At 46.7% G+C, this 26,644-nt stretch overlaps 1 protein-coding gene across 10 annotated transcripts in view; it reads right to left on the bottom strand.

Moving 5' to 3' along the window:
* The window catches only part of ikzf1 (IKAROS family zinc finger 1 (Ikaros)), a 118,840-nt gene that overhangs the window by 83,697 nt on the left and 8,499 nt on the right, over positions 1-26,644 (bottom strand). For all 10 annotated transcript variants that reach the window (XM_038797725.1, XM_038797723.1, XM_038797729.1 and 7 more), the window contains one exon: positions 15,148-15,267. In XM_038797725.1, coding sequence (XP_038653653.1) covers positions 15,148-15,267 — 120 coding nt within the window. Of the gene's footprint in view, positions 1-15,147; positions 15,268-26,644 lie in introns of those variants that run through there.

Below are 26,644 nucleotides of genomic sequence, written 5' to 3'. Positions count from 1 at the left end.
GTTTGCTGAATGGTTGCACCCCTTCAGTTTAATGGAAGTGTATCAAATCTGGCAGTCCCACAAATCACTGGAAGCAAAGGTTGTGGCTGCTAATATCATCACCAAATCACGCCGCTCCTCATCATCTTCATGCTCTTCCTCCTCGTCCAAAGATGCAGACTGTTCATCATCTTTCTCTTCCTGAAACTCCAGTTTTCACTGTAGTGCAGTGCTTTGCAAAGCACAGCAGAACACTTATCATTCTGGAAAACTTTGCTGCTGGTGCAGACTGAAGGATATTGCCATATACTTCCAGAGACATGAATCACATCTTTAGCAATCCGACTACTTGATCAATTAACTCTCACAGTGATGTGTCTTATTATCTCTCCTGGGAGTCATTGTTTAGGCTCCTCACAAGTGTCAGCCATGTCGTTAGATGGTAGCCTTTGTCTTCAAGGGCTCATTCATTCACTTTGCTTTGAGATCTGAAGATCTTTGGTAGACTTGACTATACCAATGAACACATCGTGACAGCTCCCTGAGTCTCTTGAACTGAAATACATGATGATCCTTCAGTGGTGATAGGCCAGCTGAGCATTGACAGATCAGAATCCCTTTTGGCTGATGAATATTTCTGGATGATTTGGGGGTGCCTTGGTTGCCATGTGTGTGTAGTTTCTAACTCTGTGAACCTGTGAGAATCCAGCCATAGCAGCAAATCTGAGTGGCCTCTCATTCCGAATGGCCAAGAACAACAGTGAAATGCACATTACGTGCCGGCCCTGACATACATGATGCCAGTCACCCGTGACAAGCACTGCAAGCTGCAGAATGTGAGATTTGACAAATATCACAGGTAGGCATCGGAAAGAACTCGTGACAAAGACACTCAGGGCTGTGGCGACTTCCACTGGCAATGCATACACACCTGATCCACTTGGAAGGAGGTCTTTTTCCACAAAGCTGCGAATGTCAGCAAACACCTGACAGGAAACCGTGTGCCTCCTGAGGCACTGGCGCTCGGTCATGTACAGGAAATCTAGTCTCTGCCTGTACACTTTGGGTTAGGGTATTTCCTCCTGCAAGCTAGTGCTCTGTGCTCTTCTGCCCTGTGGAGTTAAGGATAAGGCTGCTGCAGCTCTTGCTGGTATTGCAGCTGCTGTTCCTCTTCATTCCCATCTGAGGTTCAAGATAGGCATACATTCGCCTCTCCCATTGCTGATTTGAAGGCTGACAGCTGGGAAGTGCAGATCATGGGCAAAAAAAACTCCAAGGAATAGAAATGACCTCCACAGCACTGGAAGTCATCATCAACGTCGTGATCACACATTCTCAGAACAAGTATTGTGAGCAAAAGCTTCTCCTTAGAGCATGTGTCAGATCTCAGTATTTAGAGCATTTCTTGCCTGACAATTACTCAGCCCCATCAACTCCCACTGTCATTTAGCTTCATTTTCCCCAGTCAGTTCCAAAAAGCTTGGGATGCCTGTGTGCACACACTGTTAAATTCAGAATCATGGGTTAAAAGAGCAGCTTATTCTGAGCATTTTACATAATTGAATGGCATGCCTGCTTGCCCCTCTAGGGGTTCCTCTGTGCTCAGGGTAAAGCAGGTTAGCGGGTTCTTGCAGGCTTCTAGACCCACAGGCAGTTACAGCTGTTCCAACTGTCACCTTCACAGAAACCCACCCATGTTAACAGTTAAAATCCTCACGTATCTGGATCTATAAAACCCAGGTTTCAGTTAGCTTTGTTAACTGCTTTGTTAACCTATCCTGCAAATGTCAGAGATGTGTGCACACAAACACCCCCATCTTGCAATCCCTTCTAAAATTGTACGTGTTGTCTTTGCTCCTTCTTCCTGTAATGACATCTCACCTCACATATTTCTACATTCAACTTTGTCTGTCAAACACATTTATTGTGTACTGATATCGATAAGATCCCAAATCCATTCTATTGTCATCTCTTTGCTATTATATGGCCAAAAATCTTTATTGCCAATGATTCTCCAATTTATTCTGACGTGGCACACAGGGCAGAATTTTACAATTCCTGCAGGCAGGTGGGCACGCCTGTATAATTCTGTGGGTGCCTTTCCCATCTTCTACCTGACTGCCCCTGACCTGGCTATGACAGACAGTAGAAAAGGCCATGGGCAGACCGCAATCATGCCAATTAATTGCCACTTAAGGCCTAATTCCTGCCCATTTGTAATTGTTAGGTTTGTGGAAAGGGGTTTGAAATGGGTGGGAAGCTTGGCAGATTAGCGTGTTTGGGCTTACGGTAGCAAGGGAAGCAGTTGCCTCCTTTCTAATTGGAGATGGAGGCCCCCCAAAGTCTACCCCACTTCAGAAGGCCCCATCGCCCCAGCATGTGCACTTCGGCCCCTACTTCCCCTTGCCTCAGGGCCTCCACTCTTGGCTCCACCAACAGCCACTCCTTAATTATCGGTCATCCAGTTCCTTCCCCTTCTTCATTGAGACTGGATGCTTACCCAATAGTGGTCACTTCTTCCAGTGGTGCTACAAGCATCAGAGAGTTGCCAGCCAATTGCTTAGAACTCTCGAAAATTGGATTTCCTCTCCAGATGGGGTGGACGTCTCGTTATCCTAAGACACATAACGCTTTACCAAGCAATAAATGGCAGCAAGGTAGCCTGTCGGAGTGGGGGCAGGTTTCACTTTAATGGCGGTGGGGTGGTAGACTCCACCACCCATGAAATCCTGCCCACAGTAAAAATATTCTTACGTGACTTAAACAATACATATTCTGAAGCAATAGACTGGAAAAAGTTTTACAAACTTACAAAAACAATGGTGGTGATGTGCATTTTGTCTTTAAAATCACCATTACATGATACATTTGGGTGTTTTAATTTTTGTTCATATTTTAAAGATTTTTCTGATACCCATTATAATGTAGAGGTTGCATGGTTGAAGTGCTGATTCCATTTTCAATGTAGTCCATCAGAATTGCAGAGGTCAGTGCTGTATTCAGTGCCCCTGCCAAAACCAGTAGATGTATTTAACCCAGTGTACTATGACCATCGTCGGACGCTGAGGTTATTTCATGGCCAATGAGCGGGCCATGTGCCACGTACACTTTGCCAATTGGTCCGCGGCATGAAGCAGATTAATGAGCGGCTCTTAAATGGATCGCATCAACTCACTCCAAACATAGACAAAATTTGTACTTTTCCTTTTCTGGGACAAGGAAAATCAGGAGAACATTATTGCTGCAACCCAAAAGTGGCCCCAGGGTAAAACTGCAAGGTAATTGTAGCAGCACCCTGAACACAAATAACATGAACACATTTGTTTTGGCAACAAAATGATGGTAGCGCCATCAAAGAGCTAAAGGCAGAATATTGTGGTTACTTGAATAGAGATGGAAGCTCCGGGGTCACACTTGCGGACTGAACGGAGGTGTTCCACTAAGCGAACGGCCAATCTGTATTTGGTCTCCTTGCTGTAGAGGAGACCACATTGTGAGCAGTGAATGCAATAAGCTAAATTAGAAGAAGCACATGCAAACCACAGCTTAATCTAAAAGGAGTGTCTGGGGCCTTGGATGGTGAGGACTGTTCTCTGCGATACTTTGCTAATTCCTCAATCACCACTACACCATGGATTGGCCATGATAAATTGCTGTTAGTGACCAAAAAGGTTAGGAGGGGCTATTGGGTTACAGGGATAGGGTGGAAATGGGGGCTTAAGTGGGTCGGTGCAGACTCGATGGGCCAAATGGCCTCCTTCTGCACTGTATGTTCTATGTTCTTTAGAAACAGAAACAGATGAAATTATCTAGGGAAATTTGGAAATGTTAAGAAATTTTTGAATCTGTCCTTATGGTAGAATGTGCAAATCACATACCAGAAATAGAGCATAACCAAGAGGATAATAAAAATGAAGAACATAAAGTCATCAATATCAGCAGACACAGGGAGAACGTGCAGACTCCACAGACAGTGACTCAGCGGGGAATTGAACCTGGGACCCGGGCGCTGTGAAGCCACAGGGCTATCCATTTGTGCTACCGTGTTACCCAACATTTACCAGGGATCAACATTTACTTTACTTTCCTTTTTCATAAACTAGGAATGTTTTTGTAATTTGTTTGTGTATGTTTAGCTAGTTTCTTTTCTAAGGTTCTTATTTTAACCTAATGCAATCCTGAACTTCCTTGAAGCCAGGGAAAGGACTTGCTGAATTTTTTTTTTCAATTGAATATATCTTGTTGAGCATTTTGAATCATTTCTGTATATGTTTCCAACTATTTATTGGCACCATACCTTTTTGCTTATTTACCCAATCAACCTTAGCTAGTTTCTTCTTCATACCTATATCATTGGCTTTGTTTAAGATTCTTGTTCTGGATTGGAGTCGCTCTCAAGCTTACAATGAAATTCGATTGCACAACGTATTTTTCTCCCAAGCTCTTTTACGATGAGATAAGTAATTAATGAACTTTTAATAGTGGTAATAGCATTTCATTATCATTATCATGGTGGAGGTAGTTTCAATCAAGGCATTCAAGAGGGTATTTGATCATTACGTGAATAGAAACAATCTGCAGTGGCACAGGGTAAAAGCAGGGGAATGGCATTAAGTCATACCATGTTGGGCAGCACGGTAGCACAAGTGGATAGCACTGTGGCTTCACAGCGCCAAGGTCCCAGATTCGATTCCCTGCTGAGTCACTGTCTGTGCGGAGTGTGCACGTTCTCCCCGTGTCTGCCGATACTGATGACTTTAAGGGGCTGGTTTAGCACACTGGACTAAATAGCTGGCTTTTAAGGCAGTCCAGCAGCACGGTTCAATTCCCGTACCAGCCTCCCCGAACAGGCGCCGGAATGTGGTGACTAGGGGCTTTTCACAGTAACTTGTGACAATAAGCGATTTTCATTTCATTTCATTGAGTCATGATACTTGTTTGGAGAGCCAGTACAGGCACGATGGGCCATATGGACTCCTTCTGCACTATAACAATTCTGTGATTAGAAGGTTGTGTTACTGCAGTTAGCACCCCATAAAAATGTAACATCATAAGAATTTGGGGATTCTCTCATTTATCCACTGTTAGTTATAACTGACAGTTCGGAGAGCCCCAATGGCTGCTCAACCTCGTCATTTAGAAATACTTCTAATAATAATCTTTATTATTGTCACGAGTAACACTGCAATGAAGTTACTGTGAAAATTCCTCAGTCGCCACACTCTGGTGCCTGTTCGGGTACACAGAAGGAGAATTCAGAATGTCCAATTCACCTAACAAGCACGTCTTCAGGGATTTGTGGGAGGAAACCGGAGTACCCAGAGGAAACCCACACAGAAACAGGGAGAACATGCTAACTCCACACAGACAGTGACCCTAGCGGGATTGAACTTGGGACCCTGGCGCTGTGAAGTAACAGTGCTAACCATGTGCTACCATGTAGTCAACATAGCTTTAAAGTGTTTTAAAGACTTCTTGAGGTGAATAATAGTGCTTAATGCTTGCAGGCATTGAGACTGCACAGTTAGAATTTGGATGCGGATGTAAGTGCATCTATTCTAATTCGTAGAAAATCCCATGGCTCACTGACCTCTGTTCCTGAATACGTGGTATGTGCTCCCATTCTGGAAATCATAAAAATATGAACCTTTCCGACAACAAAGGGATATTTGGCAATTGTAAATCACTCTGTCGAGATAATGTTGAAACTGGGTGTCAAGTGACAGATTTGAAAATATCTTGTCGCTATTCATGGTTGTTGTGAAACCTGTTTTACCTGTTTAGGTGTTTTGCTACTTTTTGCAGGCATTGCATCAATTTTGAAAGCCTTGCTGTATAAATTACAAGGGAATCTGAGGCTCAATTTAAACTCTATTGTCTGTCACCTATGCCACAGTCAACTGGCACATCTTTATTTTGTTCAGCCAAGATCTATTGCAGATTATTTGGATAAATTTGTGGAATTCTATTCCGAGTAGGGAACATCTCCCACCACCAGTGGGAGTGCCAGCAAATCCACCTCGAAGTTTCCATGCAGTCATTTTAATAGATGAAGATTCTTGGAGAGCATGTACTTGAATTCTGAATATGTATGCACAATTCATAAAATTACTCTTCACATCTGATCTGATGCTCTAAAATATACAGAAGGCTTTTCCTTTGCAATGTCCCATATACATGAATGTTTTATTTGTTGTGTTATGTGCATGGTGCCAGGGACCCAGGTTTAATTCTGGCCTTGGGTGACTGTCTATGTGGAGTTTGCACATTCTCCCCGTGTGGCGGGGGCTTCCTCCGGGTGCTCCGGTTTCCTCCCACAGTTCAAAGATGTGCAGGTTAGGTCGATTGGCCATGCTAAATTGCCCTTAGTTTCCAAAAGGTTAGGTGGAATTACAGGGATGGGATGGGATGGGATGGGGACGTTGGTGAAAATGGGTGCTCGTTCCAGGAACGGTGCAGACCCGATGGACCGAATGGCCTCCTTCTGCACTGTAAATTCTATGATTCTATATTTCGGTACAGGTATTCATTATTTTTGAATGGGCATTGACAATAAATAGGTTAACACCTGTGTAAAAATCAATGTACAGAATTGTTGTACGAGTGATTGTGCAAAAACTTTATGATCAGGGCCGGGATTAACCCCTACCCGGCAGGCCCCCGGCATGTCGGAGTGGCATGAACCACTCCAGCGTCGGGCCTCCCCAAAGGTGCGGAATTCTCCGCCTCTTTAGGGGCCAAGCCCTCACATTGAGGGGCTAGGCCTGCGGCGGCTGGTGTGAACGGCCTTTGGCGCCACGCCAGCCGGGGCCGAAAGGACTTCGCCGGCCGGCGTAAGTCCGCGCATGCGCCGGAGCATCAGCGGCTACTGATGTCATACCGGCGCATGCGCAGGGGAGGGGGTCTCATCCGCCTCCGCCATGGCGGAGGCGGAAGAAAAAGAGTGCCCCCACAGCACAGGCCTGCCCGCTGATCGGTTGGCCCCGATCGTGGGCCAGGCCACCGTGGGCCAGATCGCCCCGCCCCCCCGCCTCCAATCCCGCCAGTCAGGTAGGTGGTTTAATCCACGCCGGTGGGAAAGGCCCGTCAGCGGCGGCACTTCGGCCCATCACGGACTGGAGAATCGCCGCGTGTGGCCCACTCCCGCCGAATCTCGCTGGTGGAGAATTCGGGACACGGCGGGGGCGGGATTGACGCCGGCCCCGGGCGATTCTCCAAACCCCCAGGGGGTCGGGGAATCCCGCCCCAGAACTTTTATTCTACAAGATTTGAGTATTGATTTTGGTCTGACAAATGAAAAATTAAAGCATTTTATGGCTGATGCTAGTCTTCTGAAGGTGTCAGAGGAAGGAATCTCTTTATTTGTAGCCCTGGAAAAGCAAAATACTGCCGGGTGCTGCAAATCTGTAACAGGAATGGAAAACATTACAGACACTCAGCAGGTCAAGCAGCCTCCATCAAGAAAACAGGATAATTCAGGCACATTAAATCCTCCCTCCAAAATGAAAGATATCGAGCAGAATTCTCCCATTTTGAATTGAAGTGCTGTGGCGGGGTGGAGTGGGGGGAGGAGGGCAAGGTAGGCCTGGATGGCACATTGTCTGCCTCTTGTCCGGGCTCCATATTGAAAAAAAGTCCAGCATCACTGGCTCACTACTGAAGACAGAAGATGGGCCTTCTGAAAATTAAGATGGATCTCCAGGATCACTCTGAGGCCAGAAGATAGACCTCCTGAGAAGGATGATAGACCTCTTGAGACTGGAAGATGGATCTAATCTGCAAGGTCCACCTGCAGATGCACTCCTAACTCACTGCTGTGGTGTTTCAGGGGCCAGGCAGCTTCCATCCTGAACTCCGGAGTTCAATGCCCCAGGCATTTATGAGGTGAGTCAGGACAGCTGCACGTCACGCTGTTCCAAACGGGTTTCACATCGGCACGGCTATCGAGCCGCTGGTGGGGCCTTGGGAGAATTCCATCCATTAAAGGGAGCATTTAAGAAGGAATAGATCGACTTAATCGTTGACGCGAACACATTGACGTATTAAGAATTCTATGTGGAAAACAGTCCTTCCTCTGCTACTTCCCCAATAAGGTAAAGAGAATCCTTTATTGCCCAACCAGATATTTCCATTTCCTGTAGCAGTCCTTCTTTGAAGTTTGCAGGAAATTTAGCAATCTAGTGACAATTGCAATTTAAATATTGCAATTAGCTATAGATTTGAGATGATACGAAAACTAAAGGTGACGGCTGAAATTCATTTCAGTACGTTTATTTAATTTAAATTTATTTTTAAGTTCTTTTGTTGTTCATTGGGGTTGGGGGGGGGGTGGGGGGGATGTGATACATGCGTTGATACGGTCTGGGGGGTGTTAGTTATTATGGGTTATTTTGTTGCGTTTCATTGTTTGTCGTTATGTTTTATATTTTCTGTAAAACATTCCAATAAAAATAAAAATTATTTAAAAAAAAGAATTACAGAAAGGAAATTCTGTCATCCTAGTCAAAATTGGGCTGTCGTTCGTAAGGCTAATTGCAAGATTCTAACTACTTGTGTTCCCAGCAACCTAAACTTTGAAGCATTTATTTGTTTTAGGAAGCATTTATTTTAGTCCCAACACAAGGGGTTGAACAAATAAATAGAATTCCCTTCTTCTTATGTAAGACTCTGGGTGGGATTCTCCATCGCGGCAGCTGGCCAACGGGGTTTTCCATTGTGGGCATCCCCCACGCCGTTGGGAAATCCGTGGACGCGAGTGCGCTGCCAGCGAAGTAGAGGATCCCGCCGACGGAGAATCCAGCCCTCTGTGTTTTGATGATCATATTCCACAATTCTGTTCATTTTTCCATGAACACCAGGGGCATTGCCAATGTGGCATGAACACATGTTGATTTGTAGCTCCTTAATCTATCGGAATGTGCCTTCAGTTTCCTGTTTTGTACGACTACAAAAACATCATAACCACAAGAGTCAAGTACATAAAATGAACTGGATACTGTGAATTGGAAACTAAAACTTCACCCCATATTTGCATTCACAAGCAAAAATGTGATCGACCTTCTCCATTCTTGTGTTGTTGAATCAACCCATTGCGCACAAGCGACCAGGAACTGGGGCCAGCAACTGATCTGAAATATTGGGTGTGAGTATGAGCTCCAACCAGGGCTGAGAATGGAGGTGGGCAAGATTTTAAAATAGTACCACTGACTGCATGCTGGTTCCTCTCCATCTCAATCCTGTCTACAGGCCATTTTTAAGGAGGAGGGATAAGAGAGGGGGACGCAGCTTAAGTGCCTGCCGGCTTTGTGTTTGGCTATAGACCAGGTGAGCTGGATGCCAAGGCGCCATAAGTCAGGCCTAGAGGCCTTCCCTGTTTCCCTTGCTGCAACAGCAACTACAGGCCGCCTTGTTGAGCGGCTCCCCTCAATCCCTAGCCTCCCGACAATGCTGGCCTAGTGGCAAATTCATTCTTTATTTAAAATGTTTAAATGGTGGCGAGAAGAGGACCTCCATTGAGTAGTATCCTCTGACTTACCTCCCATTATGGTCTGCTGTTCCTTTCAAACTGCAGTTTTGAGAGACTACCCATCAAACTTTATAAAATGGTGAGCCTGCCCTCTGGCCATTAATCGGCCACTCCAGGGAAAAACATGAACAATGACCATTTTCCACACATTGCAAGCTTCAGACCCACATTTCAGCCTGTCAATAGGGGTTCGGAAAGCTGGACAGAAAATATTGCCCATGGACTTTCATAAGGTGTGAAGTATAAAATTATTTCAACAAGTAGGTGTTTTTAAAAAAATCTTTGGTGAGAACAATGACCGGAATTTTCCGGCCACCTCACCGGCGGAATCTTCTGGTCCCGCCGACGGCGAATCTCTGCCCAGGGTTTTCCAGCGATGGTGCATAAAATTAGAAACCTCATTGACAGGAGCAGGACCAGACGATACCACTATCGGCCAACTTCCATTAATGCGAAACACACGGTGGGAGAAGTGGAAATTCCCACACACGAGGTGAAAAGTTTTGATATCACCCTTAACTAAGGCTCTTCAAAAATACGATCAATAATAAAACATTGAACAATCACCGTGAGGACCTTATTCACACAGCAATATAGCATGTCACAGAGCTGTTTTCTTTACAAGCACAACTAACTTGGGTAAAGTACTATGAGAAGTAAGAACGGGTTTTAAGAAATACTTCTGAGCACACAGTTTTGTTTTATATTCATTTTTTAAAATAAATTTAGAGTACCCAATTATTTTTCTTTTTCCAATTAAGGGGCAATTTAGCGTGGTCAATACACCTAACCAGCACATCTTTGGGTTGTGGGGGGTGAACCCCACGCAGACATGGGGAGAATGTGCAAATTCCACATGGACAGTGACCCAGGGCCGGGATTTGAACCCGGGTCCTCAGCACCGTAGTCCCAGTGCTGACCACTGGGCCACATGCCACCCGTTTTATATTCATTTTTATGAGGTGCAAGCATCACTGACTAGGCCAGCATTTGTGTCCATCCCTAAATGCACTTGAGAAGTGGTAGTGAGCTGCCTTCTTTAACTGCTGCAATCCATATGGTGTAGGTACAACCTACTGTGCTATTAGGGAGGGAGTTCCGGGATTTTGACCCAGCGACAGTGAAGGAACGGAGATATATTTCCAAGTCAGGGTTGTGAGAGACTTGGAGGGGAACCTCCAGGTGGTGGGGTTCCCAGTTATCTGCTGCTCTTGTTCTTCGAGATGGTAGTGGTCATGGGTTTGTTTGGAAGGTGCTGCCTAAGAAGTCTTGATGACTTCTTGTAGTGCATCTTGCAGATGGAACACATGGCTGCTACTGTTCATCGGTGGTGGAGGGATTGAATGTTTGTGGAAGACGTGCCAATCAAGCGGGCTGCATTGTCCTGAATGGTGTCAAGCTGGTGAGGAGTATTCTATTACATTTCTGACTTGTGCCTTGTAGATAGTGGACAGGCTTTGGGGACCCAGGTGAGCTACCCGCTGCAGGATTTCTAGCCTCTAACCTGCTCTTATAGCCACAATATTTATATGGTTAGACCAGCTCAGTTTTGGGTCAATGGTAATCCCCAGGATGTTGATCATGGGGGATTCAGTGATGGTAATGCCATTGAATGTCAAGCGTGATTTTTTTTGATTCTCTCTTATTGTAGATGGTCATTGCCTGGCACTTGGGTAGCGTGAATGTTACTCATCATTTGTCAGCCCATGCTACTGGATATTGTCCAGGTCTTGTTGCATTTTTTTTTCATTCGCACAAGGACTGCTTCATAGATGACTAAATAATTTGCCCACTATTCTTAGGGCACAATTGTCCCATTTCTGACAGACAAAAGGCTACAGATGTAACTGTTATTACACAGCCTGATTTTTCGAAAACCTGCAATGGTTCTTTGAAAAATAATCTATTTATTAACCTAATAGGTAAATCTCCAGGACCTCATGATTTTCACCACAGGGTGTTGACGGAAATAGGGTAAGAAAATTAAGTTGCAATTTCCAAAGTTTTCTTAATTCTGCAATTGTGCCTTTGGATTGGAAAATTGCAAAAGACACTCCATTATTGAAGGAGGGAGACCCCAGGAACAACAGATCTTTCTGTTTAACATCAGTTGTGGGTAGGTTATGGAAATCTATAATCAGACGCAGCGTGACTGAGCACTTGGATAAGGAAGAGCTGATCAAAGAAAGCCAGCATGGAGTTGTGAAGGGTAGGTCATGCCTGATTAATCTGCTCAATTTGTTTGAGACTGTCGCTCATATGGAGGGCTATGGGTGTTGTCTGTGTGGATTTCCAGAAGGCATTTGATAAGCTTCTGCACATGAGATTATTAGCAAAAGTAAAGGTACATTGAAAATTAACCTCCAGATAGCCCTGACAATAACACTCCTACTGCCCCCCCCCCCCCCCCCCCCCCCCCCCGCCCCCGCCCCCCATACTCTCCAGCAGCAGACAGTCAAGTAGAGGTTAATATTTTAATTTAATTCATTTCTTGTGATGAATTAATTAACAATAAAAACCGGGAGTGCATCCCCAACTTGTTTATCTCATTGGGATGGGGAGCATCCCACCTATTTGTCAATATATTTAAATCGGAATCCCACAGTCATCCAAGGCCGGAAATGAACCCGGGACCCTGGAGCTGTGAGGCAGCAGTGCTAACTATTGTGCCGCCATGCTGGGTAAGGGATGGCAGATTTCCTTCCCTAAAGGGCATTAGTGGGTTTTTACATGGTCACCATCACTGAGACGAGCTTTCAATTCCAGATTTTATTAACTGAATTTGAATTCCACCAGCTGCCATGGTGGGATTTGAACCCATGTCCCCTAGACTGTATTAGCCTGGATTACTAACCCAGTGAGTGACATTACCATTCTGTCACCATCTCCCCTCAATGGAGAGAAACAAAGAGCAATTAAGATGCAAGGAATTGGATGTCTAAGAAGACCGATCATTACAAATTAGCACACAAGCTCAAAAATAGTCAAAGATGTTGAATTTTGTATCAAGGAACTGGAATACAAATGGGACAAGATTACAGTTCAGGAACTTTGGGGAGACTCCATTTGGAATCCTACATTCAGTTTCGGACGCTGCATCTCAGGAAGCATATTATTGGTTTTGAGGGGTACAGCACAAATTCAGCAGAATAATACCAAGGCTCACAATCAAGCACAGAAGGAGGCCATTCAGTCAATTATGCCTATGCTAGTTCTTTGAAAGAATTGTCCAATTATTCATGTTGAACTGTTTCCCTGGAGCTCTGCCACTTTTTCAGGGCGACATTCTCTGGTATGAGACTGGCTCGCTACCACTGCCAGCGAGGACGGATTGACTGCAGTGATACCGGAGCATCCCATCGGCATGAAGGAACAGAGTATCAAAGTCTCATTTTCGAGTATACATCCAATTGCCATTTAAAGGGCTTCAGTGTGAAAACAAGTTGCTTACATTAGGCTTGTATTTAACAAGATGAAGGGTGACTAAATTGAGATACTTAAAATGACAAATGGATTTGATAGCGTAGACAAGGAGAAATAGAGGCAGAAATAACACATTTCATAGAATCATAGAATCCCTGCAGTACAGGAGGCCATTCGGCCCATTGTGTCTGCACTGACCCTATGAAAGCACTCTACCTCGGCCCACTCCCCTCCCCTATCCCTGTAACCTAACCTACACATATTTGGACATGAAGGGACAATTTAGCATGGCCAAACATCCTAATCTCCACATCTTTGGACTGCAGGAAGAAACCAGAGCACCCGGAGGAAACTCGCAGTCACATGGAGAACATGCAAATTCCACACAGACAGAATCACAAGGTTGAAATTGAACGTGGGTGCCTGGCGCCATAAGGCAGCAGTGCTAAATACTGCGCCACTGTGCTGCCCTGTACTCTAAAGACATCCAAAAGCATTTTGTATCAGACAATGTTTCAGTCACCCTGATTACACCCACAGCAGGGTTTATGTCAATGTGGCGGCTAACCATCAGCTTTAGGACCCATTCTGGAAATGTGGCTGTTCTATTTTTCACCCAACTGAATTTCAGCCTTTCCTTATTTACCTACACAAGCTCTCCAGCAAAAATTGCCACTTAGTGGTTAAATGCTGTTGAGCTTGTCCATTCCTAGGATGTCAATTGTAGTGCCCTATCACCAACCCCCCCAGCAAAAATCAGTACAGTCAGCACAAATCAGAATCAAAACTAGCATCTTCCTCACCATGTGGGTGTCTATTTTAGGGAAGGCCTGCTCAATTAAGTGCCACACAGGTACTTAGCTGGACAGAGGCAGGCCTTTCCCAGAATCAAGGATCCCAGGGGGCAGAAGACGTTCTGTCCACTGAGAGTTGTGAGTCAATCAGAGACTAGCAACTCTACTGAACAGCACCATCACCAGAGAGGTGATAGCTCCTGTTATTAGAACACCCACCCAAGGCCTATTATCACTTAATACCAGACCACAGTGGGGCGAATGGGGATCATGTGACTGAGCTGTGGGGGGAGGGGTGGTGGTGTCAACAGCAAGGCAGGGAAGTGGCTTTCAGTGGGCCTCTCTTTCACTTTGTCAGGTCCTCACAGAGTGCCTTTGACCAAGGGACCCCCTACCAGTGAGCTCAAAGCTGTCCTGAACACGTTTGCTTGTTGTGCTCCCTGCATGGTGATTCCCCCCACCCGGTTAAATATCAGTGACAGTGAGATAATGGGCAGACCAGGGCAGGCCAGCAGCACGGTTCAATTCCCGTACCAGCCTCCCCGAACAGGCACCGGAATGTGGCGACCAAGGGCTTTTCACAGTAACTTCATTTGAAGCCTACTTGTGACAATAAGCAATTTTCATGTTTTCATTTTTCATTCATAATGCCTTTATCTGGGAATTAATTACCCACTTAAAGGCCTCAATTGGAAGTAGGGTGGGAAGGTTGTCTATGCGCCTCCCCGCCACAAAAAATATTATTGGGATGGATGGGTGAAGGCGGCAGGGTCCCCACCTGCCTCCTTCCTACTTGAATAAATGCCCCTCTCCCCACATAATGCACCATGGGGTGGATATTAAATTCTGGCTGACGACTCCATTGCAAACTAGGTTTAAAAATAAAGGGGGATCGTGGGAACCACAAAAAACAGTTTCCTATCATTTCCTCAGATAACGGAAAACTCTTGAGTATGTTCAATAGATTTCATGCAATATGAGGATGGATTTCTTCTTAAGCCTATTTCATCATTAAAAATTACCATTTTATTTTGTAGGAAATATTTTACTAAGTGTTTACACATACAAAACCATTTTTTAGTTTGCAGATTTTTTATGGAAACCATAGAAATAGAATATTTTCCAGTCAAACTGTAGTTAATTCAAATGATTTACATTATTTTGAAGGGGTTCAAATTATACTTTGTCATTCCGGAGACGCATTTATTTCAATAAATAGCATAATATCGAATACTGGAGTAATATTAAATACATTTAAGCGAGATAAACACTTGAGAAAGGAATAGAAATCTAAGCTGATAGTGTTAGATGAAGCAGAGTGGGAAGAGATTCGTGAAGCATACACACCAGCACAGGTGAGTTGGGCCGAATGGCCTGCTCTGTGCTGTATATGCCATGTAAATATTCTGGAGGTTTTACACTTACCAATGACTCTTTCACCCTGTGGATTGTTCAGGCCCCCTGAACTGGTGGACAGATCTTCAGGGACAGGCATCTGCTCTAATTGTTCTGGTTGGTCATTTACAGAAAGAACTTCTGTACTCCCTAGGTAAAAAAAAACATGGCCACAATAAGCAAATAATAAGAGACAATTTATGTATTTAAGAAAGGAGACCATGGGCGAAATTCTCCGACCCCCAGCAGGGTCGGAGAATCGCCTGGGGCCGCCTAAACTCCCGCCCCCGCCGTGGCAGAGATTCTCCGCCACCCGGGAAGTGGCGGCGGCGGAATCTCGCCACTCCGATCGGAGAGGCCCCTGCGGTGATTCTCCGGCCCGATTGGACCGAAGTCCCGCCGCTGGGAGGCCTCTCCCGCCGAAGAGGTTTGAACCACCTCTGGAACGGCGGGATCAGCAGCGCGAGCAGGCCCCCGAGGTCCTGGGGGTGCGGGGGGCGATCGAACCCCGGGGGGGTGCCCCCACGGTGGCCTGGCCCGCGATCGGGGCCCCCCGCTCAGACTCTGGTCCAGTGCCCTGGGTGCACTATTTTCCTCCGCGTCCGCCACGGCCTCCGCCATGGCGGAAGCAGAAGAGAACCCCACATCGCGCATGCGCTGGCAGTGATGTCAGCGGCCAGCTGCCGCTGACATCACTGCCGGCGCATGCGCGGACCGGCGAAAGCCTTTCAGCCAGCCCCGCTGCCGGGGGCGCCGGTTTTTTGCGCCGGTCTTCTGGTGCAAACCGCTCCGGCGCGGGGCTGGCCCCCAAAGGTGGGGAGAATTCTCTGTATGAGAATTCCCCACCTTTGGGGAGGCCCGACCCCCGAGTGGTTGGCGCTACTCCCCTACGCCGGCACCCTCCGTCACGCCGGGTAGGGGAGAATGCCGCCCCATATATGTGAATCAACTGAAACTTTTCTCTAGCAATATGGTTTAGCACTGTTTAGGTGTAAATAGTCAGCTGGATTCTCCGTTTCTGAGACTGTTGACGACGGGACAGGATTCGAGGACTTCCATGACAGCTAAACTTGCTCAGCGACAGTGGAGGGGCTAGCACCGGCGGCATGTGGAGCACAATTGATTCCAATGAGAAACGGTGCGGGATTCGCCGGATTTGCGATAGCTGGAGGCTATCAAGCTGCAGCCGCTTATACACACTTCACTCCCCAAACACTCAACCAACAAGGTTGCCCTGGAGTGCGCCCATCCCGTTTATGGGTCGGCTGGGGTCAGAAGGTACCTAGGAGGTGGCCTGGTGGAGACCCATACGATCTGTGGCCCTAAGTTTACAGTGGGCTGTTAGTGGCGTGCACAATTGCTTGCCTGCCTTGCGGGTTGGGGCAATGGTGATCCGTGCCCATCCATCCCGACCCCCTGGCCCACCTCCTGGCCACCCCCGCTACTCGCCCCGGCACAGACCCCGCCAGTGGGATGGCTTTCAGAAAACTATGGTGATGTTGGACACTTCCTGTATCCCTCTCTCCCCCTCAGCAGCTACGTCGCCTGTTTCACGATTTTTAGAAGCGTGTCAACTTCACAGTCGGGAATTTGCCCCCAGTGGAGGCGGATGATCGTGAATGCCCCGATATGCTAATGATATGTCAAGGGTGTTTACTGTATGTGTGGAGTGGAATGCATTGACGCTGCTGTCAGGACGATGGAGAATTACAAATTGGCGCTCCCGCCACGATTTTGGCATCCAAACCGATTCTTCACCCAATCGCGTTTTCCCATTCCAGCATCAGCGAACACAGAATCCTGCCCAGTATTTTTTATATTTTAAATGCCGTATGAATATTTTGAACTTGCTTATATTCAAACATTTTCAAGGAGATGTTGCCTCCTAACTTGTTGAATTAACAAGAATTCCAGGCGATCAACTCTAAAGATACCTGGATTCATATTTTTGTTACACACTCCGACAAGAATTGAACTGCTTAAGCCATAAATTTACTGTTAGAAAAAGATGGGGCAGGATCTAGTGAAGGTCCCGGAAGCGGAAACGAGACAGCAGGGACACTTGATTAGGTGGGAAGTGAAATGTCAGATTCCGAATGGAGGAATGAAAGTTGGGAAGTAAGTTGGCAGCAGGGGGAAGCAGCGGGAAACTATTTTTAATACATTAGCATGTCACGCAAACTCATTAAAACCATGGTCGCCAGATTAGATTGTACCTTTATGATTAGGTTGGCAACAAGCAAGAAACAAGTGCCGTCAGATTCACAAATGGTTAAACGTGGCTTTGAGGAAACAAGATAGATTTTCTGATGGATCCAGTGTGAGTGAGAGCTGCTTTTCTTGCATGGGGAACTTCACTGAACCAGTGGAGAGGAGAGGAGGTTGGGCTGTTGCATTCAGCTGGAATGGTTGCTGTCCAGGGAGGTCAGAGCATAACGGTCCACGGAAGGGAGGGTATTAGTTGTCTGCGGAGGGCGGGACATGGCTGTCCAAACGAGGTAGGGAGGATGTCAGTTGTCCAAGGAGGTTGGGACATGGCTGCCCAAGAGAGGGAGGGTGTCAGCTATCCAGAGACGTCAGGACATGGCCGTCCGTGGAGGGGAGGGTGTCTGCTGTCCCGGGGGGCCGGGGCGTGGCTGTCCGTGGAAGGGAAGGTGTCTGCTGTCCAGGGAGACCGGGACGTGGCTGTACATGGACGGGAGAGTGTCTGCTGTCCAGGGGGGCCGGGACTTGGCTATCCAAGGAAGGGAGTGTGTCTGCTGTCCCGGGGGGCCGGGACGTGGCTGTCCGTGGAAGGGAGGGTGTCTGCTGTCCAGGGAGACCGGGACGTGGCTGTACATGGACGGGAGAGTGTCTGCTGTCCAGGGGGACCGGGACTTGGCTGTCCACGGATGGGAGAGTATCTGCTGTCCAGGGGGGCCGGGACTTGGCTATCCAAGGAAGGGAGTGTGTCTGCTGTCCAGGGGGCCGGGACTTGGCTGTCCACGGACGGGAGAGTGTCTGCTGTCCAGGAGGGCCGGGTCTTGGCTGTCCACTGAAGGGAGGGTTTCAGCTGTCCAGGGGGGCCAGGACTTGGCAATCAATGGAGGGAGGCTCCAAGAATGGTCATGGGGGTTTGAGGGGGGCAGCTGAGCAACAGACAATCTCTTCCAAAGGCAGCTCAAGTGTGACAGAGGGATTCAGGTGTGACAAGTGGGGAGAGGGTAGCAGTTGTTCAAGTTCAAAATACTGCCCTCAGACAGGTGGAATGATACTATTGCCTTGCAGGGAGTGGATGTCTTTCCAGATGCCATTTAAATAGAGTGTGCATGACTTTAGGTACTATGAAGTAATGGTGGAGTTGGCGATTTCCTGCCTGCCACCCTCAGCTGTGCCCCTAGACTGTGCACACATTTGCATGGCAAGGGAAACCGAGTTGCCTCAGGATTAGCAATTCGCCTCTGGCAGGAGAAGATAGGGCGGTATTCTCCGTCGGCAGGATCCTCTGCTTTGCCAGCAACGCACTCACGCCTGCGGACTTCTTGACGGCGTTGGGGTAGCCACAATGGGAAACCCCATTGACCGCATGCCAGGTAGGAAGATCCCGCTCCCAGCGAGGGTGCGCCGCGTTAGAAAACGGTTCTGGCGGGACGGAGAATCCTGCCCATAGTCTCCCAAACGGAGAATCCTGCCTCAAAAGTTTTTTTTATTCAATCATGGGCTATCAGAATTTGCTGGCATTTATAGGAACAGAAGAAATAGAAGCAAGCGTTGGCTATTTGTTCCTTTGCGCCTGTGCACCTGCTCTGCCATCTGATATGGTCATGGCTGATCTGATCGAAGCCTCAACTGCACTTTTCTCCCTGTTCCCCTTAATCCTGGACTCGATTATGGATCAAAAGTCTGTCCGACTCAACCTTGAATATTTCTAACGCCTCGGCCTCTGGATCAGAGAATTCCAAAGACTGCTCTACGAAGAGAAGAAATTCCTCTCTTCTCCATTTTGACTCCCCTGGTTCTAGATTCTCCGATAAGGAGAAACATTCTCTCAACCGTTAGCCAATCAAGATCCCTCAGAACCTTGTATGTTTCAATAGGAGCTGCTCTCATTCTTCTGAACTCCAATGAGTATGGGCTCAACCTACTCAACTATTCCTTGTAAGACAGCCAGTGACTGCCCAGCCCTAAAGGTGATGGTGAATCACCATCTTGAACCTGGCCAGTCTATTTGTTGTTAAATAGGGAGAATCAGATTTTGTTCCAATGATGAAGGAATGGCAATATACTTCCAAACCAGGATAAATTTATGTTTTGGAGAGATATTTACAGGCAAGGCAATGATGTTCCCATTTATTTGCTGCCCTTGTCCTTCTACATAATAGAGATCATGGGTTCAGGAGGTATTGCCAAAGAAGCTTTGGCACGTTTCTGCACTGCATGCTGCAGATGGTACACATTGCAGCCATGGTGCACTGGTCATGTAGAGAGTGAATGTTTAAGATGGTTGGGGTGACAAGATGCTGTGTCACTATGGTATCTTCATTGCTTTTCTCTTAGTCTTTGCACTGGACGACTTTTCCTCCTTGGTGAATTCAAGCTCCATCTCAATTCATCATTCACCCTAGTTCACAGCCTTCCTTTCCTCCCTAAATCCCTCCCTCCATGTAAACTCCCGAACCCATACTCTTGGCCACCCCTTTGATCTTGTCATCACACTATTCCCCTTGCATTGATCACGGATAAGGCCATCAGCTCTAGAAAAAGAAAAAGAAAATTGCTTATATTCACGAGTAGGCTTCAATGAAGTTACTGTGAAAAGTCCCTAGTCGCCACATTCCGGCGCCTGTCCGGGGAGGAGGCTGGTACGGGAATCAAACCGTGCTGCTGGCCTGCTTTAAAAGCCAGCGATTTAGCCCAGTGTGCTAAACCAGCCCCTCTATAACTCTTCACCCACATTCCCCGCACATGTTCCAGGCATATGTTCTTCTGTGGCTGCCCCCACTTCTTTCCTCTCCTATAAACCATCATCTTAATCCTTTATTTAATGTTTCCTCAACCCTCACCTCCAAGAATAAGTGTGAAGAGCTTATGAATTTCTTTGTTAGTAAGATTGAGACCATTGACCAGCTGCCTCTGTCATTTTAATCCCTTCCACGAATCCACTGGGCCAAAGATCCTCCAAAGTTTCCCCTTGCCCTTAGTCCTGATTTTGCATCTTTATTTTATCTCCTGCCTCTTTGCGTGCCCACTCCAAGTCATTTTTATCTGTAAGACCCATTTCTTGCTCCACAACCCTATTCCCACTGAACTGACCACCCAAATTCCCCTCCTGGGCCAGAATCTTATACTCCAAATCCTGGTGGGTTTTCAGATTGGGGAAGTGGGGGGAAGAGCATGAAATTGCATGAAACGGAGTCTCTCTGGGATCCTGCCCACCCTAATGTGGTTGTGATCTTTTGCTGGGGTGGACAGAGCCTCAATTAAGACCCTTAAGTGGTCACTCAATGTCAACTTAAGGGCCTTTTCCCACCCGGCCTTTTTAGGTGAGCGGGCAGGTATTAGATCGGGTGGGTGGAGGGGGGGGGGGGGGGGGGCGCAAAATTGAACAAAACTCCCCCTAGGACCTCATGACGTCCTCCTCCACCCTTGCAACCCCCACCTCCTCCCCCCCCCCCCCCCCCCCCCCCCCCCCCAGGCCTTGTCTATCCTATCCCTTTGATGTCTGCCAACTGTCCTCCAGTTCTGCGCTTAGTTGCAGGCAGTTAGCTGCAACACCTCTTCTGGCCACTGCAATGCAGTTCCTGTAATGACTGGAGAGCTGCTGGCCAACCTGTCTGGCTGGCAGCACTCCAAGGCGGGACTTTCTCCTAGCGATGGATTGGTTCCCTGCCAACTCTTCAAATGTTGAGGTCCAAGCCACCGCCATCCTGCAAATTCTGGTTCTAGCGTGGTTGTCATGTTAGCTGATACTCTCTCTCTCTCTTCAGGCGCTGTTCCATTAATCTACAGATCTGCCGTCATTAACCCTTGCCTCGATATTGCTAAGATTACAGTGATTGTTCTTGGTCCCTGCTCCAAATTCCATTTCCTAACCACAAAATCCATCCCTCTGCTGAGCAACTTTCTGGGATTGAACCATGCTGTTCACAGCCTTGGTTACATATTTGACCATGTGATGACCTATCGACCACATGTCCACACTATCTTTAGGAATGCCGATTTCCACCTCCCCAACATCGCCCAACAGAGCTGGTCGCAGCTCATCTGCTGTTCAACCGCTCATTCATGCCTTTGTTATCTCTAAACTTGATTATTCCAACACAATTTTAGTTGTCCCCTCCATATTCCACAAAATTGAGGTTATCTACAACTCTGCTGCCTGTTTCCTTTCTCCAGTGCTCGCTGACTTACATTTGTTCCTGATCAAGCAATGCTTTGATTTGAAAATGTCCACCCTGGTTTTCAAATCCTACCATGGCCTTATCCTTCCCTTGTCAGGTGGATGTACCTTTAACAAATGGGCGTTTAACAAATAGCTGCAGTAATGACAGCAAGAAGATGTTATGATCTCGCTCTGCAATCTAAAGATCACTTGATGATTTCAAAGTAATACCTGTTTTGTCGAGAATTTAAACTTGCTATCTTAATTTTTAAAAGGTTTAACTTGTGGCTGTTGTTTGGAAAGTTATCAAGGGATATCTATAGAGTACTGTATCTTTTGGGGGATGGTATGGATTGGTAGTTGATATTAAAGTTGTGGGTCAGGTGAACTCCATGATATACTTTGGTGTTCTCTAAACCCTGGCCCATAATATCCTATTCCTACAACCTCCTCCTGCCCCACAACACTCGGAAATACCTATATTCATCTAACTCTAGCTGATTGTGGATCCCTGATTTTGCTCCACCATTGGTGGCCAGGCCTTCAGCTGCTCTGGAATTCCTTCCCTAAATCGCTCTGACCCTCTATCTCTCTTATTTAATTTCAGATGTTGCTTGTAAGCTATCTCTTTGACAAACGTTTTAGCCATCAGCCGAAGTCACCTTACATGGCTGGGTGTCTCATTTTGCCTTCTCACACTTGTAAAGTTTTTGTTAAAGGTGCTATTTCGATATAACTTGCTGTTACATTAAATCTGCCAATTAATGAACAAACATTACATGGCATAAATAAAATCTAGAAAAGGGATCTTAAGGCTTGCTGCCAATATTCCAAATAATGGCTGGGATCAATACAGAAACTTTAAGGGGTTTCAAGATCTTAGGCATAATATTGACTCACATATTTTAGAGCGGATTAACAAGCTCAATCCAATTAAGAAACTTTTAAAACCTACATTTCAGAAATGTATTTAATCAGGGCAACTACAACATTATATTGGGCATGATTTATGACAACTTATTAATGAGAAACTCAGGGCCGAATTTTTAATTGCTGACGGGGAAAGGATTGGCTGCAGGAATGATTTAAAATTGATGTTATATATATCTCTACAGTGCTGAAGGCAGCCATTCGGTCCATTGAGTCAGCACCAACTGAGACGAGTACCCTACCTCGGCCCACGCCCTGACCCTATCCCCGTAACCCAGCCTAACCTTTTGGATACTAAGGGCAATTTAGCACGGCCAATCCACTTAACCCACACATCTTTGGACTGTGGGACGAAACCGGAGCACCCGGAGGAAACCTATGCAGGCATGGGGAAAAAATGCAAACTCCACACAGACAGTCACCCGAGGCTGGAGTTGAAACCGGGTCCCCGGCGCTGTGAGGCAACAGTGCTAACCACTGTGCCACCGTGTTGCCAGAGGGTGTCTCTGGATCCTGACTCCTTCAACAATTTTCAAAGGAGTTGCGAAGGGGGAAAATGGGGAATCCATTTCCCTTCAATTAGTGGCTCATTAAGCTCCCTAAGAAGCTTTCAGGCTGGGGTGTGAAAAGGGAAATTTCCAATTGTGAATTCAGCAAACACAAACAATCTGGTGCATGTTAGTGCACAGCTGTCAGATTCAGGACTGTGAGAAGTGAAAGTTTGTTTCTAAATGATGAACGTGTCAGCACCTGAGGGCTCAGCAATGGATCATGCGCATTTTCTTTCATTTGGCTGCATAGCCATATTTGTTTGCATTAATAGTGCAGGCCCTCCATGGTGCTGCTGCCTGCGCTCTACAGCAAGGCAGTACAGGCCTTTGCCTTTGCCACGCATGCTCCACAGGCAGCTCCTCATAATTAATTAGTGAATTGCGATTTTGAAATAGCAACACATACAGCCCAACAATGTGCTGGTTAGGTGGATTGGCCATGACAAATTGTCCCTTAGTGTCCAAAAGGTTAGATGGGGTTACAGGGATGGGGCGAAGGAGTGTGCCTAGGCAGCGTGCTCTTTCAGAGGGTTGGTGTGGACTAGATGGGCCGAATGGGCTCCTTCTGCACCGTCGGGATTCTTTGATTCTATGAGCGATTCAACGGTTGCGTGGGGTTGGGACCTGGAAATTATTCAGGTGTTGGCTTCCCAACCCTAGCTTGAAAACCCAACCCTGAAAATTTCAGCTAAACATTCCACAATTTATAATAACAAAATATACTTTCAGTAAGTCATTCCTGATACATTACTGCCCTCCACTTTATTCAAAAGAATTAGAATTATTATCCAGTTTGTTTGGTTCTAAAGGACACATAACACTGGGTGTACCTACACAATATGGACTGCAGTGGTTCAAGACAGCAGTTCACCACCTCAAGGGCAATTAGGGATGTGGAATAAATGCTGGCCTAGCCAGCGAAGTCCATATCTTGTAAAAATGAATTGAAAAATAAATAAAATAACAGAGCACATATTAGGTCATGAAGTGCAAATACCATTTAATGTTGTTTTTGCTGAAAATGGCGGGTAAATTTAGGGTTCATAGAATCCCTGTAGTGCAGAAGGAAGCCATACAGCCCATCGAGTCTGCACCGACCCTCCGAAAGAGATCCCTCGGACCATTCCCCCACCCTGTCCCCCCCATTCCCCCGTTCAATCCAATTAAGTCTGACAACAAGGTTCCAAAAGGTGAGTTTCAAGCTTTCAAAAGCACAGTGGTGCTGCTTCATAAGGCCATCCGATTTCAGTGCTGAGCAATAAGTGCTGATCCTGTCAGTGAAGCTCTTGTTCCAGGAATCATTTTTTAAAAGAATTTGTCTCTATTTTTCCTGAAATTGTGGTAAAAGTGATGGGTAAAAGGCTGTTTCTGTCTTTTTTCCAGTCTAAAATAACAGAATACCTGAAAGCTCTTGGTGACACCAAGACACTGTGGGATTGGAGCCAGCATGGACACAGCCAAAAATACAAGCCAACTTCTTTACAACAAAAGTAGACGGTTTTACGTAATTACTTATTTTAAGAGTCGTATTTTCTCCTTCCAAATTGCTTTTCTCAGGAATTGCAATTATATCTGAATTTTTTGATTATTAACATGATGCTTTATTTTCGATCCAGAATGCACTTACTCCCAGATGTTTTCCACTGATTTTTTAAAAACCTGAATTGGAGTGCAAAATGTGCATCTATGAAGCAACACGAATGGTTAACTAGTAGAGTTCCACACTAATACGAAAGCAAAAAACAATGGTTTCAGGAAATCGGAAACAAAAATAGAAAATGGTGGAAATAATCAGCGAGTCAGTCGGACGTTCGCCTAATCTGCGCGTAATTCCAACATTATCTATATATTTTTTAGAGTTCCATCCTGTCTTCTTTACCTTCCCTTGCCACACCTTTACCTCGTACCAAAGTGTGTATGCTGCACAGTATTATGTGAATACCACTTAATCTTGATTTTGTCGAATAAACTGTGTAACTTCAGGGTCCAATCTAATTAAGCCTGACAGCTAAATTACAAAAGGCGCCATTTCTTCTCTTAGGAGTGAGTTGAATCAAAACTTTAAATACAGTCAAGAAGAGCATTCATCTGAAAGTAATTAATGAAACGTGCAAACATTAACACATTTTATCCTTCAAAACTGTACATATTAAGCAAAAGAGAATAATCTGGACGCTGCTGCACTCCGTCAACAGTGAGAGTTGCGATCGGACAGAGAATACTGGGTGCAGCAAAAATATCGGAACTTGCGCACGCCGCTGATTCCAATGTGATGCTCAGGTCTCCCGCTGGCGGGGTTAGTAAGGTTCCTGCCTCGTGTTGGTGGGCCAAGTTCCCCATTGAAATGGCCTAGCAAGCCACTCAGTTCAAGGACAATTAGGATGGCAACAAATGCTGGCCCAGCCAGCGACACCCACACCCCAAGAGGGAATTTTTAATAATCTGCCATTTTCATGGATTTGAATGTCATTAGTGGGTTTATACCTCATGCTTCACTCCCCTGCAATCTCCACCCCTCTCGGATAGGAGTCATGCGGGTGCATTTACAAGCGAGGCCTGAATGCATGACTGTTGAGGGGATTGGGAAGATAAGAAAACTACTTGTCAGGAATTCTGGGGAGTGGCTGCCTGGGCAGCAGGGAGTAGCAGGAAATGACTTGGTGCCTCGGGGTGTCCTGTTCGGGATCGGGGTGGCCTGCCTAAGACCACCATTGCTGCAGTATTTAAACACACCTCTTGTGCGCAACGTACAGGCTCCTGGCTGTTCACACTGCTGACTGTTCATTGTAAACGCTCAGGGAGCCTCTGCTCACATGGGAACCCACCCAGTCCGCCCCTCTGGAAACCCTCAGAACCCAGCAGTAAGATCAACGGGCTGGGCATGGCCATGCTGTATCACGGGCCCACAAGGTGTTGATGCTCCTCAGAAGCGCATCCGCAATGCAGAGAAAGCAGGGGAATAGCAAAGCTCACCCAAAACAACTGACACGTGCACCATGGCCTTTGAAGTCCTCTCAAAGTAGAAGCCTCACCAGTGACACTGTCAGTTAGACCTCCCCTCAGGACCACGAGCTGTCTGCAAGTTCTGCTGATCCACCACAACCCTGTTCCTATCCACCCTGTCCCTGGCCAGGAAACCTGGCCAGCACACTGCCACAGCTTGTGTGTTACGCACAGGCCCCCCCATCACACTGCAGTGAAGCTCCCAACAAATACACACTTCCCTTACTCACACCTACCTGTAGGACCTGCCCACACACAAGCCTCTAACCATGGAGGCAACTGGCAGCACAAGTTGACCATCTCCACCACACAACTAGTTGCCACCCCGCTGACAGGTTAACACATGGCGCACCAATGAGGAAACCCACAATAGACGCCGCTGGGGGAAACAGGAAAGTGGCCAGAGTCTATCGCTAAAATGGGTTGCGGCAGCCACTTGTACCCCTGCTGACAGGGACATGTGATGGGAATACAGGATCCCCACATCACAGGCCAGGTGCCACTCACTGATGGGGAAAGGGGTGCATTGCGGACCCCAGCATATCGAAGGGCCGGGTGAGGGATTGGGGGGTGGGGGGGTGTGTTGAGGGTGTCGCAGCTGTACAACTCAACAAGACCATGTAACCTGGTGGTTTTGGATGTTCAAGGGAACCCACGTCTTGCGAACATTGTCTTGCTGGGT

Source organism: Scyliorhinus canicula, chromosome 5 (genome assembly GCF_902713615.1).
Source record: "Scyliorhinus canicula chromosome 5, sScyCan1.1, whole genome shotgun sequence".
NCBI classification, from domain to species: Eukaryota; Metazoa; Chordata; class Chondrichthyes; order Carcharhiniformes; family Scyliorhinidae; genus Scyliorhinus; species Scyliorhinus canicula.
This window is presented reverse-complemented; position numbering and strand designations above follow the sequence as displayed.